Below are 14,652 nucleotides of genomic sequence, written 5' to 3'. Positions count from 1 at the left end.
CGAAGACACGGAGGCACAGGTCTGGAGCAGGCCTGCTCAATAAATAAACAAACGATTTCCAGACGCCACCACAGCGGGGCTGGTGGGCCCAGAGACACTGAGCTGGAGGAGCCACCCGGCCGAGGCCTGGCCTCAGCACGCTCGCTACGTGTTGCACACAAGCACGTCTGCAAAGGGTCCCAGGAGGATCTTGTTGAAGATGCAGCGGACCCACACCAGGTAGGTGGTGAAGGGCTTGATGTTCTCGGTGAAGGTGTGGTTCTGCAGGGCCAGGACGTAAGGCACGTAGGTGTTCTCCCCCTGCTCCTGGAGCCACACCTCGTATTTCACCTCCCTCACCTTCAGGTACTTGAGGTTCCATGGGATCTGCCAGGAGACGGTGAGGCGGGCCTCGGAGGCGCCCTGCACCGACGCCCGGCACCGCGCCTCACGCACCTTGCCCGGGTAGAGGCCGGCTGTCCACTTCTGCTTCCGCGGCCCCGGCCGGCCCTTCACCACGCGCCGTATGGTTTGCATGAGGGATGGGATGTCCACTTTGGTGTCCTGGTAGATGCGGAAGAGCCACTCGGGGTTCCGGCAACAGAGATGCCGCGGGACCTCGCGGCTTTGCAGGATTCGGGCCTGCTCCGCCCGGTCAAGGTGGGCGATGCCCCCCTGGTCCCAGGGCCGCTCGGGGTGCGTGACTGTGTTCTCTGGCACCATGTTCCGCCAGGCGACATAGTGAAGGTCCATGCCAGGCAGCGTGGCCAGCGTCTTATAGGGGGTGTAGTGGTCGGGATTGACGGCGTACGGGAAGAGCTCGACCACGGTCGCCCCGCGGGGCAGGAAAAGGGCGGTGACCAGCTGCGCCCCGTGCATGCTGACCAGCATGGAGGCGTTGCTGACCAGCCGCACGACGTCCGCAAAGGCATGGTCCTCCAGGGACACCGTCACCGTCTTCATCTGGAACTCCTGCGCCAGCGCCAGCAGCAGCTCGGCCTCGTTCAGGACGAGTCTGTTCTGGGTGCGGCTGAAGACCAGAATGTACTCCTCGCCCTGGGGGGCCCCTGTGCAGCTCACGTTCAGCTTTCCCATCATGAACTGGGCAAACTGCCGGATCTCGACGCCAGACACGAGGATGTTGGCCTTTGGGCCCTGGGGCTGGACGAAGCCATACTGGTACCAGGTGGTGATCTTGGAGAGGCCCACGAAGGCCTGGGAGAAGCACAGCAGCCGGCCCAGGGTCTTGAGCTGGGCCCGCAGGAGGGGCTGCTTGGGGCTGAGAAGCTTGTAGAGGTCGAAGTGCGCGCCCTCGCCCCAGCCCTCCATGAAGAAGAGCCGGGCCTCGTGGGCCAGGCCGGGGAACTGCCGCAGGGTGTAGAAGAGGGGCAGCAGGTCGTCGTGGAAAACGTGCATGAGGTTGTCGGGGTTGAAGCGGTTGGCGAGGAGGGCCACGTCGGGCACGAGCACCGGCTTGGGCAGGAAGCGCAGGGCGGCGGCCGGCAGCTCCACGAAGTTGAAGTACTGGGTGTTGTGGTCGTCCACGGTGGACAGGTCGAGCAGGGCTGGCTGGAAGCGCCGGGAGCCCAGGTTGGGCAGCATGACGGAGGCGTTGCCGTGGAAGAAGATGAAGTCCTCCGCCTCGCTGGAGTAGCAGAGCCACTGGAAGCGGCAGATGCGGTCGGTGTGCGTGCGGCCCGTGCACACCATGGTGGTGCCGCCCTCCATCAGGGTCTGCAGCGCCCGTGGGTAGTCCGTCCTCAGCGCCAGCGTGGCCGCCTCGGGGGCCTGCCGGCCGAGGGCCAGCTCCTCCTCCAGCGCGGCCGCATGCTCGCGCAGCCGCACGTGCTTCCACAGGACCGCGGCCAGCACCGACACCAGCAGGGCGTTCAACACCGCCGAGAGGTGCATCCTAATGCCGCCGGGGGCGGGGGGACCCTACTGAGATGCCGGCCCTTCGGAAGCGCCACAGGCCGGGCGAGCTTTACCCATCCCTGCGGGTGCCCTGGGCACCGGCGAAAGCCTGCAAGGGAAGGGAGAGAAACAGGTGTTGGCACAGGCTGTCCGGAGTCATCGCGAGCTCCCGCCGTGTTCCGGGCACTGCGCTGGGCTCTGTCCCCCAGCTACAGCGTGGCATCCGCGCACCATCTTGCGCATCGGTGCTGTAGTGATTAGACTGTTGTTCTAAGGCCCTCATCCTCCCGCATCCTCCCCCATCCTCACTGCTTCCACAGGGCGGTACAGACCCCTGCGCCCTGGCTCTGGGCTTGGTCACATAACTTGCTTTGGCCAAAAAGGCAAACGATAAAGAATCAAATAAATCACTATTAACAAATGGCAGAATTCTGGAGAGTGGATGGGTAATAATTTGATATTGAGAAAAAAGTGAAATGCAGCCGTCCCTGGCGAGATGAGAGGCAGATGCGTGCGGCACAGCTTGTGCTCTGACCACAGACAGGAGCAGCTTCCCATAGACGCTAAATCTAAAACAGAGCACCCAGGGAATCTCAGAAGGCGGCACCTCCAGGAAAGACTCGCCTCCATCCTGAGCGCGCGCCTCTGCCCCGGGCACTCACGGCCTCTCCAGCGAGCACTCTGCGACCTGCCCCTATCCTAAGTGTCCTTGTGGGGACGGAAGGCTTGGCAGCAGGTGGGGGTATGGGACAGGGGCTCCAGGCAGGAAGGAGGCCAGGGTTCTCTTCCGAACCTAGGGTGCTGAACCCAGGGGGCTGACCCGTTGAGCTTGGGCCTTGGGGCAAAGCTTGTGGAAACCAGGAAACTGGGGGTGGGCGCCTTGTGGGGCGAATAGCCAACTGGGTGCTCCAGACTCTGTTACCCTTCCAAGGGGAAATGTGGAAAGGGAGGTTCGCTGGGGATGGACAGAACATTTTGCTAGAAATAGTGTGGTGTTAAAGCATGGGGCCGGGAGGTCTGATTGCCTGGGTTCCTAACTTGACCACTTACAAGCCAGGTAGCCTGCACAGATGTCTGCCGGGAACTAACGCACAGACATCCTCCCCAGGTGGGATAGCTCAGGTGTGACAGGCTTCCAGAGCTCCCGAAGGACTGAGCAGTCACCCACAGCGGTAAAGGCCTGATGTACACCCCCTCTCCCTTCCCTGTCTCACTTGCCCACTCCCCTATTTATGTTTATTGGGAAGGAGCACAAATCATCTACTTGCACTTGAATCCTTGTCTCAGGATCTGCTTCTAGGGCAACGGTAATTAACACAGATACTATTGTCCTTCGCCACTGTGGAGACAGATGGAGAGCCGCCCTGGCCTTTACCTGCTGGCAAGTGCTCGAGTGTGGGAGGAGAAAGCCCACGAGCGATCAGGCAGTCATGGTTCCTACGGAGTCCTTCCAGTCTGTTTCCTACACCCCAGGGTCCCCTCCTGCCCCAACTGCTCTGCAGCAGCCCGCAGAAGCGGTAGAACTGAAGGATCAAGCACAATCCTCAGAAAGGCTTTCGAAAGATGACAGATGGAGGTGAAGAGTACATTCATCAGACCCCTGGCCCCAATGGAAGAGGCCTTTCCCCATCACCATATCAAAATGTTCCTGGACAATAAACACACAAGTCCCTAGGAGGAAAATTCAAAATGGTGAATGAATGGACCAAAATGCTCAGAGCCCAGGGTCAGCCCCTCCCTCCAGGCCTGGTTCACTGCTCCTGGGTCTACCAGCACCTGGAGAGGCTGCTAGCCTCAGTGATGACAGGGCAGGGGTGGGGAGAGAGAACTTGGGCAGCCCTTGTTGGCCCTGGAGACTCAGAAAGACACTCAGCCGGGCCGCTGCCTTCGGCAGGACTGCGACTTGTCTGACTGGCTGGGCGGGCATGCTGTCTGTTCAGTCTCGACGTCTGACCAGTTGCTCAGGGCCACTCCATGTACCAAGAGCCTCCCCAGGACAAAGGTGACCTGGGATAAGGACTCTTTCAGACTGACGGCCTCTGTGCCTTTGTCACCTGGACCTGCTGAAATGGGTAGAGGCCAGAATCCCAGACGATAAGGTACCTTGCTCTGCACTGGTGGGTGCTCCCCCCACCCCTCAGCCGTCTGTCTCTGCACATACTCTAGGAGCTTTGCACACTTGCCCAAGACCTCGAAATCTCAAAAGCAAAGCTGGAATTTGCCTCCCCCTCGCTTGCCATCCTTAATCCTCTCTCTCCCAGAGAACCCGCTTCTGAGCAGTGGGACCCGAGTCTGTCCTCCAGGTATTATGACCGGACCTCTCGTGTCTCAAGTTACCTGTCGGGTCACTTTGCCCCAGACAGAGGCTGGTCTGGTGTGGCAGACCCTCTCCCAGGAGAGGTAAGGAGCAGGGGAGGAAGCCCGTGCTAAGACAGAACGAGACTGCAAGGCTTACAAGACATGGAGGCAGCACTTGCCCAGAGCTCCCATCTCCCAGCAAAGAAGCGAGCTCTGAACAGACCCCCAGAGGAAGTCCCCCGGGAAAACGCCTGCCGAGGCCTAGCTCTGAGGCGCGTGGTGGGAAGCCGTGCCCGGAGTTGTTCATGACGAAGGTTCTGGGATTCCCGTGTTCACTCTCTTGACCATCGGCTTTGGTCAGATGCCAACATGGCAGAGCCACCAACCAAGCAGAATGGGCGGCAGCTACGAACGCTGTAACAGGGGTGCTCCCCTGGGGGGCAGCGCTGGCATGGGTGCCATGGCAAGCCATCCGCAACGTCTCGCTGACCCCACCTAAATGAAGGTAAGGTGGTGAGAGGTTATCTGTATTTATCTATATCTATATTTAGTCGTAAACCCGAGTCCAAAGACTTAAGAGGACATGAAGAAGACGGGGCGTGAGGCTCTGCACAAAAATGAAAATGACATCCCTTTCCTCAAGGTTTTCACTGTGGCAGAGGTGACAAGAGGCTGCTAATACCTGAGGTGACACAGCTGTCACAGAGGAGGGGACGCATGCTTTGGAGCACTGATGGAGGAAGCATCTTAGCTGCCGGGGCGGGGGTGGGGGGAGGTGAGGGGCCATCACCACGACACTCTCCTCCTGTCCCAGGAGTGTCAGCGAAGCGCTCTGCACAGGCTGCAAGCTTTCCCTGTCCAGTGGGACCAGCCCACCTCCTCATGAAACCACCCCCCGGGTCATCCTGATGGACAGCGGTCTGGCCTTGCTGAAAGATCCCTGCTTCTCACTGCTCTTGCCCAAAGTGCGCCCTAGAGGAGGAGCACTGTCAGGTGGATGACAGAAGAACCTGTTTAGGAAGCTGGAAACAACTGGCGGATCTCCCACGACACGAAGTGCGTTCGGCCTGCGCTAAGTGCAGGACACCGAAAAGGCTGCCGTGGAGATCTAAGCGCTCCTGAATGCTGGTGGGCAGGAACGCTTCCCGGGCCGCTGCTCACGCTCACCTTCCTTCAGACTCTGGGTGTGAAGTGGCTTTATCATCTTAGCAGCTTCCTTTACCTCCTCGAGCCTCGACTTCCTCATCTGTACAACCGGAACGATAGCCTCGGGATGTGTGAGAATTACCTGGGCTAACGCACACATGTGAACTACCTGAATAGGCCCCCAAATACATAACTATATTTCCATTGCGCTTCCTAAAATGAATGATACAAGAAAAATAGGCGCCAGCCGCATGGCCTCAAGCCAATTCCCAAAGGGACTGAACCCCCGATTGCTTTGGATGGTACGCGCAATCTCCCAGGTTCGCCCAGACTTTCTACTGGCTTGTTTCCCCTCTCCTGTGAAGATGGCCCCATAAATTTAGAAAAAGCTTCTCTCTGTCCCGAGCAGCCAGTTTTCAGTATAAAGTTAACACTAAGAGCCACCACCACCCCCGACATTTTCTTGGTAGTGTACTAGATGCTCTTTGTACATTTTCTCATTTAATTCTCAACCCAGCATTAAGGGGCTAGCAGAGCACCATTAATATTCTCCCTGTGTTATCCCTGAGGACACAGAGGCCAGGAGAAGCTAAGTAAATAGCTGTTCCCTGCGCGTGCATGGAACAGAGCCAGGATTTGAATGTGGCGCGTGTAAGCACTGTCACAGGCGAACAGCCCAGGCGCCATTTGGACCTCATCTTCCGGGCATTCCAAGGCAGTTCAGGAGACTCAAATGTCATCACTTCATAATTCTCTGCCTCCTCTACCTCGGGCACCAGATTTAGGATCCAGCTGGTATGAGGCACAAAGGGCTTAGTGTCTCAAGCTGGACTAAACATGCTAGAGCTGGAATATTTTTCAAAAGGAAAGGAAAAAAAGAAATGAATGAGGGATTAAAAACATGCCTTAGAAAGCAGTTTAGAAACAGGTAGACAAGGATGCTGCCAACTCACCCCCTGCTTCACGTAGCTTCTGGAGCAGCTAAATATTATCAGATTACCGTGGACTTAACGAACCTCCCTTTCTAGAATCTCATCTGTTCCCAGAAGCACTGGAAGAAGGTGTCCATGACACTGCCACCCCTACAGACCCAGGAAGAGCTGGTGGCTGGGGTGGGGGTGGGGGCCGCCTGCCATGAGGGTTCACTATCCAAGTCTGGGCATCTGGCACTGGGTCCAGGCTCCACTTCTGGGGGTGCCGGCCAGCTCCAGACACAGGCACAGAAAAGTCTTTCTCACAGACCGTGGGATCTGATAAGGAGTAAAAGCTCCGGAAATTCTAGGCCTAGAGCAGGAGGTACAAACTCACATGCTTACTGGGGCCGAGAGCCAACGGGAAGAGCGAAGCCAGGGTGAGCTGTGTGACGCGCAGACCCAACACCCAGGTGAAAGCCCAGGCTAGTGAGGCCTGGCAGGAGAGCCGCCTGGTGGTACCTGTGTGCATTAGTCTGCTTACGCTGCCATAGCAAAGCACCACAGACTGGGTGGCTTAAACGACAGAAATTTATTTTCTCAACAGTTTTGGAGTCTAGAAGTCCAAGGGCAAGGTGTCAGCAGGTCTAGTTTCTCCTGAGGCCTCTGTCCTTGGCTTGTAGATGGCCGCCTTCTCACTATGTGCTGTGTCTTCTGTGTGTGCGTGGACAGAGTGAGGCCTGTGGTCTCTCTTCCTCTTCACATAAGGACACTAACCCTATCAGATTAGGGCCCCACCCTTATGACCTCATTTAACCATAATCACCTCCTTAAAGGCCCTATCTCCGAATACAGTCACACTGGGGGTTACGGTTTGAACATATGATTTTGTGGGGGTACAATTCCGTTCCTAACACTCCTCTGCTGGTCTCTCCAGAGAAGCCAGAAATCCACTTGAAATATGAAATGTGCTAATTTGTAACTTCTGGCAACTATTCAAATCAAGTGAAGATGATGTGCAGGCCGGGGCTGCTGGGTACCACGGTGCAAGTTTGTGGGCTTTGGTGTAAAGTGAGGCCTTCCTCCTGCTGGCCTCACCCAGATGTACCTGAGTTCCAAGTGCATGGCTGCCCGGACCAGCTTCTCCTTACTGGTCCAGGAGCAGGGCTGGGGAGGTCGGGGGCTGGACTGCCAGTACCTGCCAGGCCTAGGTGGCAGAAGACCTGGCAGGGCCCAGGCCAAGACACTGCCCAGACAAGATTTTATGTAATGATTATAACAATTTTACTTCTAAGGGCCATTCGTACTTCTCACTGAAAATTACAACATTCCTACTTTGTCATGAGAAAGTGCTTTTATCCTAAATGCGGCCTGAGTTACCAGTGAGTTATGGACGCTTTCATCCTGCACCGATGTGTCTCACACGCTGTGAGTTGGTAAAGAGCAAACGAGTTCCAGCAACTCGAACATCCTCAGAACGATCTCTTCTCCCACTGCCTCCCACTCCTTTTGTTACCAGAAGCAGGACAGGGAACTGATGCTGGTCACTTATATGTGCGCCAATGCCATCGATAAACTCACACAGACATTTATAGGGCCTCGTGTTTTCCGACAATAGTATTTACCCTTAGGCAAAATGTTGGCGGTCTCCGAGTGCTCCTTGTAACACTCAACATTTACTTTAGCAGGCGTATGTTACACACTTAGAGTTCAGAGACTAAAACCTTAACGTGGATAATATCTCACACTCCTGTATAAAGGGCACAGCTGGGTCAAAGCTGAGACATTAATCCTCCATTAATAGCTGGTGACTGTGACTCTACTTCCTTATCAATAAACGGGTATGGAAGTCTTTCGAAGGGTTGGGGTTTGCAACAGAGTTCCAGTCCGTGTGCCCCTGACGCGATGGGTGATGTCAGGCTTTGCTGAGGACAGCCAAGGCTCTCGGCACAGGTGAGACAGTCAAGCAGGCAGTGAGCCCAGCCCCTCACTGGTTTGCCTGCAACTCTCTCATCAGCCTCCCAAGGCAGAGACCCTTGGTTGCACAGCCTACCCTGACATCATCTGGCTTTTGCTTGGCACCCATGAGTCACTTGCGAGTTAGATCTGCCTGTATGGTCCTCTCTGGCATAACAGAGCAGTACAACGGCGCACCCATGTGGTCATAAACAGGTACACAGCTGGGAACAGAATCGTGTGAGCCTCTGCTGAGAAAGATGCTCATGTAGGTGACACAGAACCTGCAGCAGTTTTTCTAGATGAAATCGTTCTTACAGGGAATGCTCAGGCCCCAACGTGTACACAGATCCAGTGGGCCCTCAGGTCCGGTTTGAGAGGACCGAAGTCATCAAGAGGGTCAGAGGACAGCTCACCACAGGAAGCACAGAACATTCACAAAGAAGCATGAAGGAGCGTGCACAACACTCAGGTGCATGACAGGAAATTGTACTGGTTGGGGCGGGGGCCAGCCAGGGAAGGGGTGGGTGAGTTTTGAGCAAGGTTTGGGAGGTATTTCGGTGGTTGTAGGGATAAGATGAACATCCCTGTTTTGCATCCACGTGTCCCTATTGGCTACAAATCTCTGTCCGCAGCAGGCATCACTGTGTCCAGTTATACCTGCCCACTAAGCAAGTCCTGAGGCAACTAAGCCATCCTGGGACAGTGATGGCCAGGCCCAAAGCCTTGTGCAGCTGAATGGGCACTGCATTCCAGACAAGCAGGAACTGGGGCGCCCAGGCTGCAAGGCAGGCGTGGGAAGTGCCAGGAGCAGGCAGGGGGATGAAGCTGCCGGGGACCTGGGTTTCACCAGTGGAGCCCCACGGGGCTCAGGTGACCACCTGCCAAGCCTTCTGCAGGTGAAGCCATGTGGTGGGTGACCAGGTCACTAGTGGGCCCTGCTAGTCACCCGGGGAGCCAGGAAACCAACACCAGCAAGTGGAGGGAGGTGACAGGTCTTGGCTCAGGTTTTTCTTTGGTCTCGTCACCACGGTGTCATCTTCAACTCATCCTTTTCCCAACAATAACAACAACAACAACAGCAACAGCAGCAGCAGCAGCAGCAGCAGCAGCAGCAATGCTGGCCAGTCACTAGGTGCCAGGTCCCCCACTTCACAAGGACAATCTTCACTTTATAGACGGCAAAGCCAAAGCGCAGAGAGGTCGGGCCCAGCCCAGGCTGTGCGCGAAGCAACGATGAGGCTCCGCCCCGGGTGGGCGGGCTCTAGCGTCTGTGTGCTCTCATTCTGTTCTTCTTTTTATCTGGAAATAATTCCAGACGTACAAAAACGGGTTGCACATGTCGTCCAGAGAACTCTCCTACAGATTGGCCAACTGTTAATTTGACACATCGGTCTCTCTCTCCTTCCTGAGAAATTTAAAAATCAGTTGTCGACGTCTTGCCCCTTTGGCCCTTAACACTTCAGCATGTACTTCTTGAGGAGAACATTCTCTTACGGAACACGAATCCTGGAAGTTAATGTTGGTATGACACTTATTAATCCGTGGCATCTCTTCTATGGTCCAGAATCCAAGCCAGGATGAAGCATGGCATCCAGTTATCATATCTCGTCTCCTCCAGTCTAGGGCAGCTCCTCGTTCTTTCCTTGACTTTCACGACCTTGACAAGAGTCAGGGTCAGTTATGTCCTAGCATGTTCCTCACCTTGGGTTTGTCTGATGTTTCCTCGTTACACTCAGGCTCTGCACCTGTGTCGAGACCCAGAACCTGCAGGCTCGACCATGCACATGACCCTGTTCGAGAAACGCTAACCAGTGTAGGATGCTCGAAGGAGTAGGGCCACTGCCCTGGAGAAGAGAAGGGGTGGTCTATGACCCTTTCTACCTGGCTAGGCACATGTGCATGATGGTGACACGTGCATGATGGTGACACCTGCGGCCCCAGGCCCCAGGCATAAGCATGGACTTTGGGTACACCTAATTCCCAGCAGCTGGCTGCCGCTCTGTCCCTGCCCCTAGCACAGCTGTGTGGGCTGGTCCAGGGCCCCGAAGTGAGGCCTGCAGAAGAAGTCACAGGGAGGGGAGTCTGGCGCGGTGGGCGGGAAGAGCGTTTCTCTAAGGGTTAGAGCTGTTTAAACATGGCGGGATCAGCAGCACCCTGTGAGTCCCTGCCTGGAGGTGGCCCAGCAAAACAAGATCAGTCTGTGATGGCAACTCTGCAGTAGGGAGGGGCCTTGTCACGGGTCCTCCAAAGCAGGACTCACCGTGTGACCCAGGACCAGCATCACCTGGGAAGTCAGAAACGCGGAATGCTGGGCCTCCTCTGGGCAGAGGGTGGAGGGTCTCCCTTTACTGAGCACCCACTCTGTGCCAGGCACTGCCCTTGGGCCTTTTCCTGCCATTCTCAATGTAAGCCTCGCAAAAGCCCTCCAATGCAGGTACTGGCATTATTTCCACGTTCTTTTAGTATGAAAAACACTCTTGCTTAGTGGAATTAAGTGACTTGCTCTAGGTCTGACAGAGCAGACCTAGAGCAAGTCACTTAATTCCACTAAGCGATGGCTCATCTGCCATCAGGCTCGCAGGTGCAGTTGGTGACAGAGGAGAAGGGGAGACCTCAGAGCAATGAGCTTTTACCACTCAGGGGCAGAGCGGGTTTGGATGACTCTGGAAACGCAGACCACAGGCCCTCCGCTGTAACTTAGCAACCCAAGGCTTCCTTTGTGTAATCACTCCTCGCCTGGCCAGGCACAGACATATCCCCATGGCAGGAAGCTCAGGGAGCTGTGGCCCCTCTGTCCCTCAAGGGAAGTGTGGGGGGCACCCTGCTGCGATCATGCATTACAGCACCTGCCAGGTGCTGTGCTGAGAGGGTTAAGCCACCAATTTAGAAGGACAAAATCCTGCTTTTTAGACCTAAAAGAGCTCTTAGAAATGATCAGTTTCAACTCTTTATTTTACAAAAGAGGTCTGGAGAGGCAGTGTGAGCTCTCATAGGCAGCCAAGGACAAAGCTGTGGCATGCTGGCTCCATCCAAAGCTCCTTCTCCTCCAGTCCATGGCTCATGGGTAGCACCCCCCCGCCCCGCCCGCCCCGTCCAAAAGCAGAGATCAAGCCCAGAGAAGAACGCAGCTCAGAGACTCTTTCCAGCCCTTAAACAAGACTGATTCTTCTCATAACCAAGCTCTCCAGGTCTCATCAGGATTGCACCCTCCTCCAGCCCCATGAGCCCTTGCTTTGGCTGCCTCCTGCTCACACCGCCTTCCCCAGACTCACTCGGTGGGCGCCCCTCTCCAGTCTCATTGGCCCTCGGACGGGGACCGGAAACAGGCAGCCAGGCTGCAGAGGGTAGTATGAGAACTCTCCCTCGCTGCAGTGCTGGAGGCTCCCCGGGTCTGCCCCAGGACGCAGTGGTGCCTTAAAAGCTGCAAAGACCACTGAGTGGAATTAAATGGCACCAGCTCTGGAGCTGGGATGCCAGGATGTGAGCTCCTGTCCTGTCACTCGGCAGCAGCATGACCCCGGACCAATTCTTTTTGACATACAGAGAGCTGTACATACTTAATGTATACAACTTGACGCATCCAGAGATCAGTACACATCTGTGAAACCATCACTGTAATCTATTACGCCAGAAACCTATCCATCACCTCCAAAAGTTTCCTTCTGCCCTCTTATTACTATTTTTTTTAATGATAAAATACTTAAGATCTATTCTCCAAGCAAAATTTAGGTATATAATAATATATCAGTATGGTTAACGACAGGCACTGTGCTGTACAGTAGATCTCTAGGATTTAGTCATTTCATGTACCTGAAACTTTGTGCCCTTTGACTAATAATACCTTCCTGTTTCCCTTCCCGCAATGCCTGGCAACTACCATTCCATCCTCTGCTTCTATGAGTTCGACTATTTTAGATTCATCGAAAAAGTGGTATCGTGTAGTAGTTGTTCTTCTGTGACCGCCTGGGCCAGTTCTTAATGCCTGCACGTCTCCATTTTCTGGTCTGAAAAACAGTTACACTCACTTCACAGGGTGGTTCTGTGAATTCAAAGAGACAACACAGGCAAAGCACAGTGCCTGATTATTATTAGAATATTATTATTAATCATAATGATATGACAACTCCCACTCACTGGCTCTTACTCTATGCCAGGCACAATGTTTAGTCCTTTATGTGAATTATCTCATGAATTCCCTTACAGACCTAAAACAGGTCTCAGCAATCCCATCTCACATTTGAGGAAATACGCTCAGCATTAACTGAATTGCCCAGTGTCGCACAGCTATGATGTCATTGGGCTGGGGCTTGAACTCAAGTCCGACCCCAAAGCCTATGGTGACATTAGATGGTTCCCCTTTCCCATTCACCATTTCGTCCTATTTAAAAAGCCTATCAGGTGATGGCCAAGTCTGAGGGGAGAGTATCGACTGAACACCAAATGGAGAAAGATGAGGATTTGGGGGGAATGGAGCATTTGGCAATTTAATTTTCCGCTTAGCTCAATACATTCACTAGAAGCCTTTGTTTACTGCTAATTTTTTTTCTTAAGCAAAGCTTAGAGCAAGAACTTGCTAACTAGAAGGTCAGTTCAAAAAGAGCCGCAGCTGCCTTGACACCCCACCACGTCAAGGCCACCAGGATGCTCGCCCCGCCAGGGTGTGTGGGAACCCAGCCACCAGCACCCTATCCTTCTCTTAGCTGAGGATCCCCACTCTCCACTTCTCCTCACCCTCTGGGGGCCCAAGGTTCAGGAAGTGATGGGCCGGCCCTCCCTGGGAAGAGGGGACCTGTGTTCTTTCCTGGCTCTGACACCAGTGGGGACTCAGACTCCTCATCTGTAATGTGAAAGGATGGACGGGAAGATCTCAAAGGTCTGTGAGAGCCGGAGAGGGCAGCTAGATCCAGTACGAAGATGGACCTGGGTTCTGATCCCACTTATAACAATCTCCATCATTAGCAACCACAAGCGCTAACATATGTGGAGCAGTCACTCAGACACTGGCTGAGGACTTGTGTGGCATTATTTCAATTAATCCTCGCAGCAACCCCGTGAGGAAGGCACTTTGTTCCCATTCTGCAGAGGAAGTAACAGGCTCAGACAGGGTAAGTGACTTGCTTAAAGGCACCCAGCTGGTAAATGAGGGTCAGGATTTGAATTTCCACGCAGGTAACAGTAAACATTTGGTGAACCCAGTTCTGCCGTGTTCTTCGCCACTAAGTCCTATCAAGCTCACCCCATAACCCTTCCCATACGGGGCCTCCCTCCTCTCAAGAGTAGGCTTTGAGAGTTGGTTGGCATAAAGTAAGCAGATCCTGGGCACTCACCGCCCAAGGACCCCAGACTTTGGCAGAGGATTCCCATCAGTGACCAGGAGACAGGTTCCTACACTCATGGGGTAGGTAACCCATTGGATCCCTCCTTCAGAGGCTACCCAGGCACTGTCAGGCAGGCCGTGGCAAGCTCTTGTCACAGGACACCCAGTAGGTGCCCTTCTGAACCCCAAGTAGCCCAGGGAGCAGCTGCAGGCGTGTCCAGTCTTCAAAGGGAGCTCGGAGGCCCAGGCCCCCTCCGCGCACCTGGCCTGGCTTCTCGCCACCTGCGCCTCCTACGCACCTCCACCTCCCAAGCAAAGGGCGTGGGGACCCGCTGCCAGTGCCTGCCCCGAGCTAAGGGCTTCAGTGCGAACGCCTGGGGGCGCCGCCCGGGCCCGCGGCACCGGGACCCACACCTCCCCACCTCCCGCGCCTCCTTCAGCCGGCAGCACACGTCACTCCTCCATTCCGCAAACTCCCCACGGCTCCGCTTCACCCCAGGGCCCGGCGCCTCGTGGTCCACTCCCGGGGGAAGTCCAGGGGTCCATTCCTCAACTCCAAACCCAGCCAGGTCGCGGAGCCCTCGCTAGCCCCCAGCGCGCGCCTCACCCGCAGCCAGGGCTCCGCGGGGCTGAAGCCACCTCCGCCGCCAAGTCCAGGAGCGCCCTCTGCGGCAACAGCTTTGGCCGAAACCGCCACTGCCACAGCCACCCCGGCGCCTGCTCCTGGCCGGGGAGGCCCAGGCAGGGAGCGCAGGCTGCGCCTCCACCAGGCTCGCGGGTGCCAGTCGTGCGCCTGCCCGGCTGGCGAGCCCCGCACGGCAGTCGGTGCGTGAGCGCGGACAGGCTCACGCGCGCAGCGGTCCAGCCCTCGGCCAGGACCACCCAACTTGTCTCGTGGAATTCTGGGAATTGTAGTTCGAATGCGAGAACAAACCACCTCTTCAACGCGCGGGAGCCTGGGAGTTGTAGTTTGCTCCCGGAGAGGCTGTTTTACTTGGTGTTAAGTTTATACAATTATGGGAATCCTGATAATAAATTCCAATGCAAGTTGAACCAACAACTAGATGCTATTTATGAAATCAAAGTAAGTAATATATTCACATGCTTTAAAAAATATACTACAGGGTA

General features: G+C 55.3%; 1 protein-coding gene across 1 annotated transcript; it reads right to left on the bottom strand.

The window, feature by feature from the left end:
• Positions 1-7: 7 nt before the first annotated feature.
• POMGNT2 (protein O-linked mannose N-acetylglucosaminyltransferase 2 (beta 1,4-)) lies at positions 8-14,391 on the bottom strand. Its single transcript, XM_023529054.1, has 2 exons — positions 14,132-14,391; positions 8-2,002 (listed from the first exon to the last, which is right to left on the bottom strand). Exon 2 carries the CDS (start codon positions 1,888-1,890, stop codon positions 145-147), a length of 1,746 nt encoding a protein of 581 aa, XP_023384822.1. The 5' UTR covers positions 1,891-2,002; positions 14,132-14,391; the 3' UTR covers positions 8-144.
• Between the last annotated feature and the right edge of the window lie 261 nt (positions 14,392-14,652).

This window comes from Pteropus vampyrus, unplaced genomic scaffold (genome assembly GCF_000151845.1).
Source record: "Pteropus vampyrus isolate Shadow unplaced genomic scaffold, Pvam_2.0 Scaffold35, whole genome shotgun sequence".
Lineage (NCBI taxonomy): Eukaryota > Metazoa > Chordata > Mammalia > Chiroptera > Pteropodidae > Pteropus > Pteropus vampyrus.
Note: the sequence above shows the minus strand (reverse complement) of the source record. Positions and strands in the feature narration are given on the sequence as shown.

What these genes read in the sequence shown, in the direction of transcription:
- POMGNT2 (XM_023529054.1), bottom strand. Translation starts at nt 1,890, where the DNA reads ATGCACCTCTCGGCGGTGTTGAACGCCCTGCTGGTGTCGGTGCTGGCC.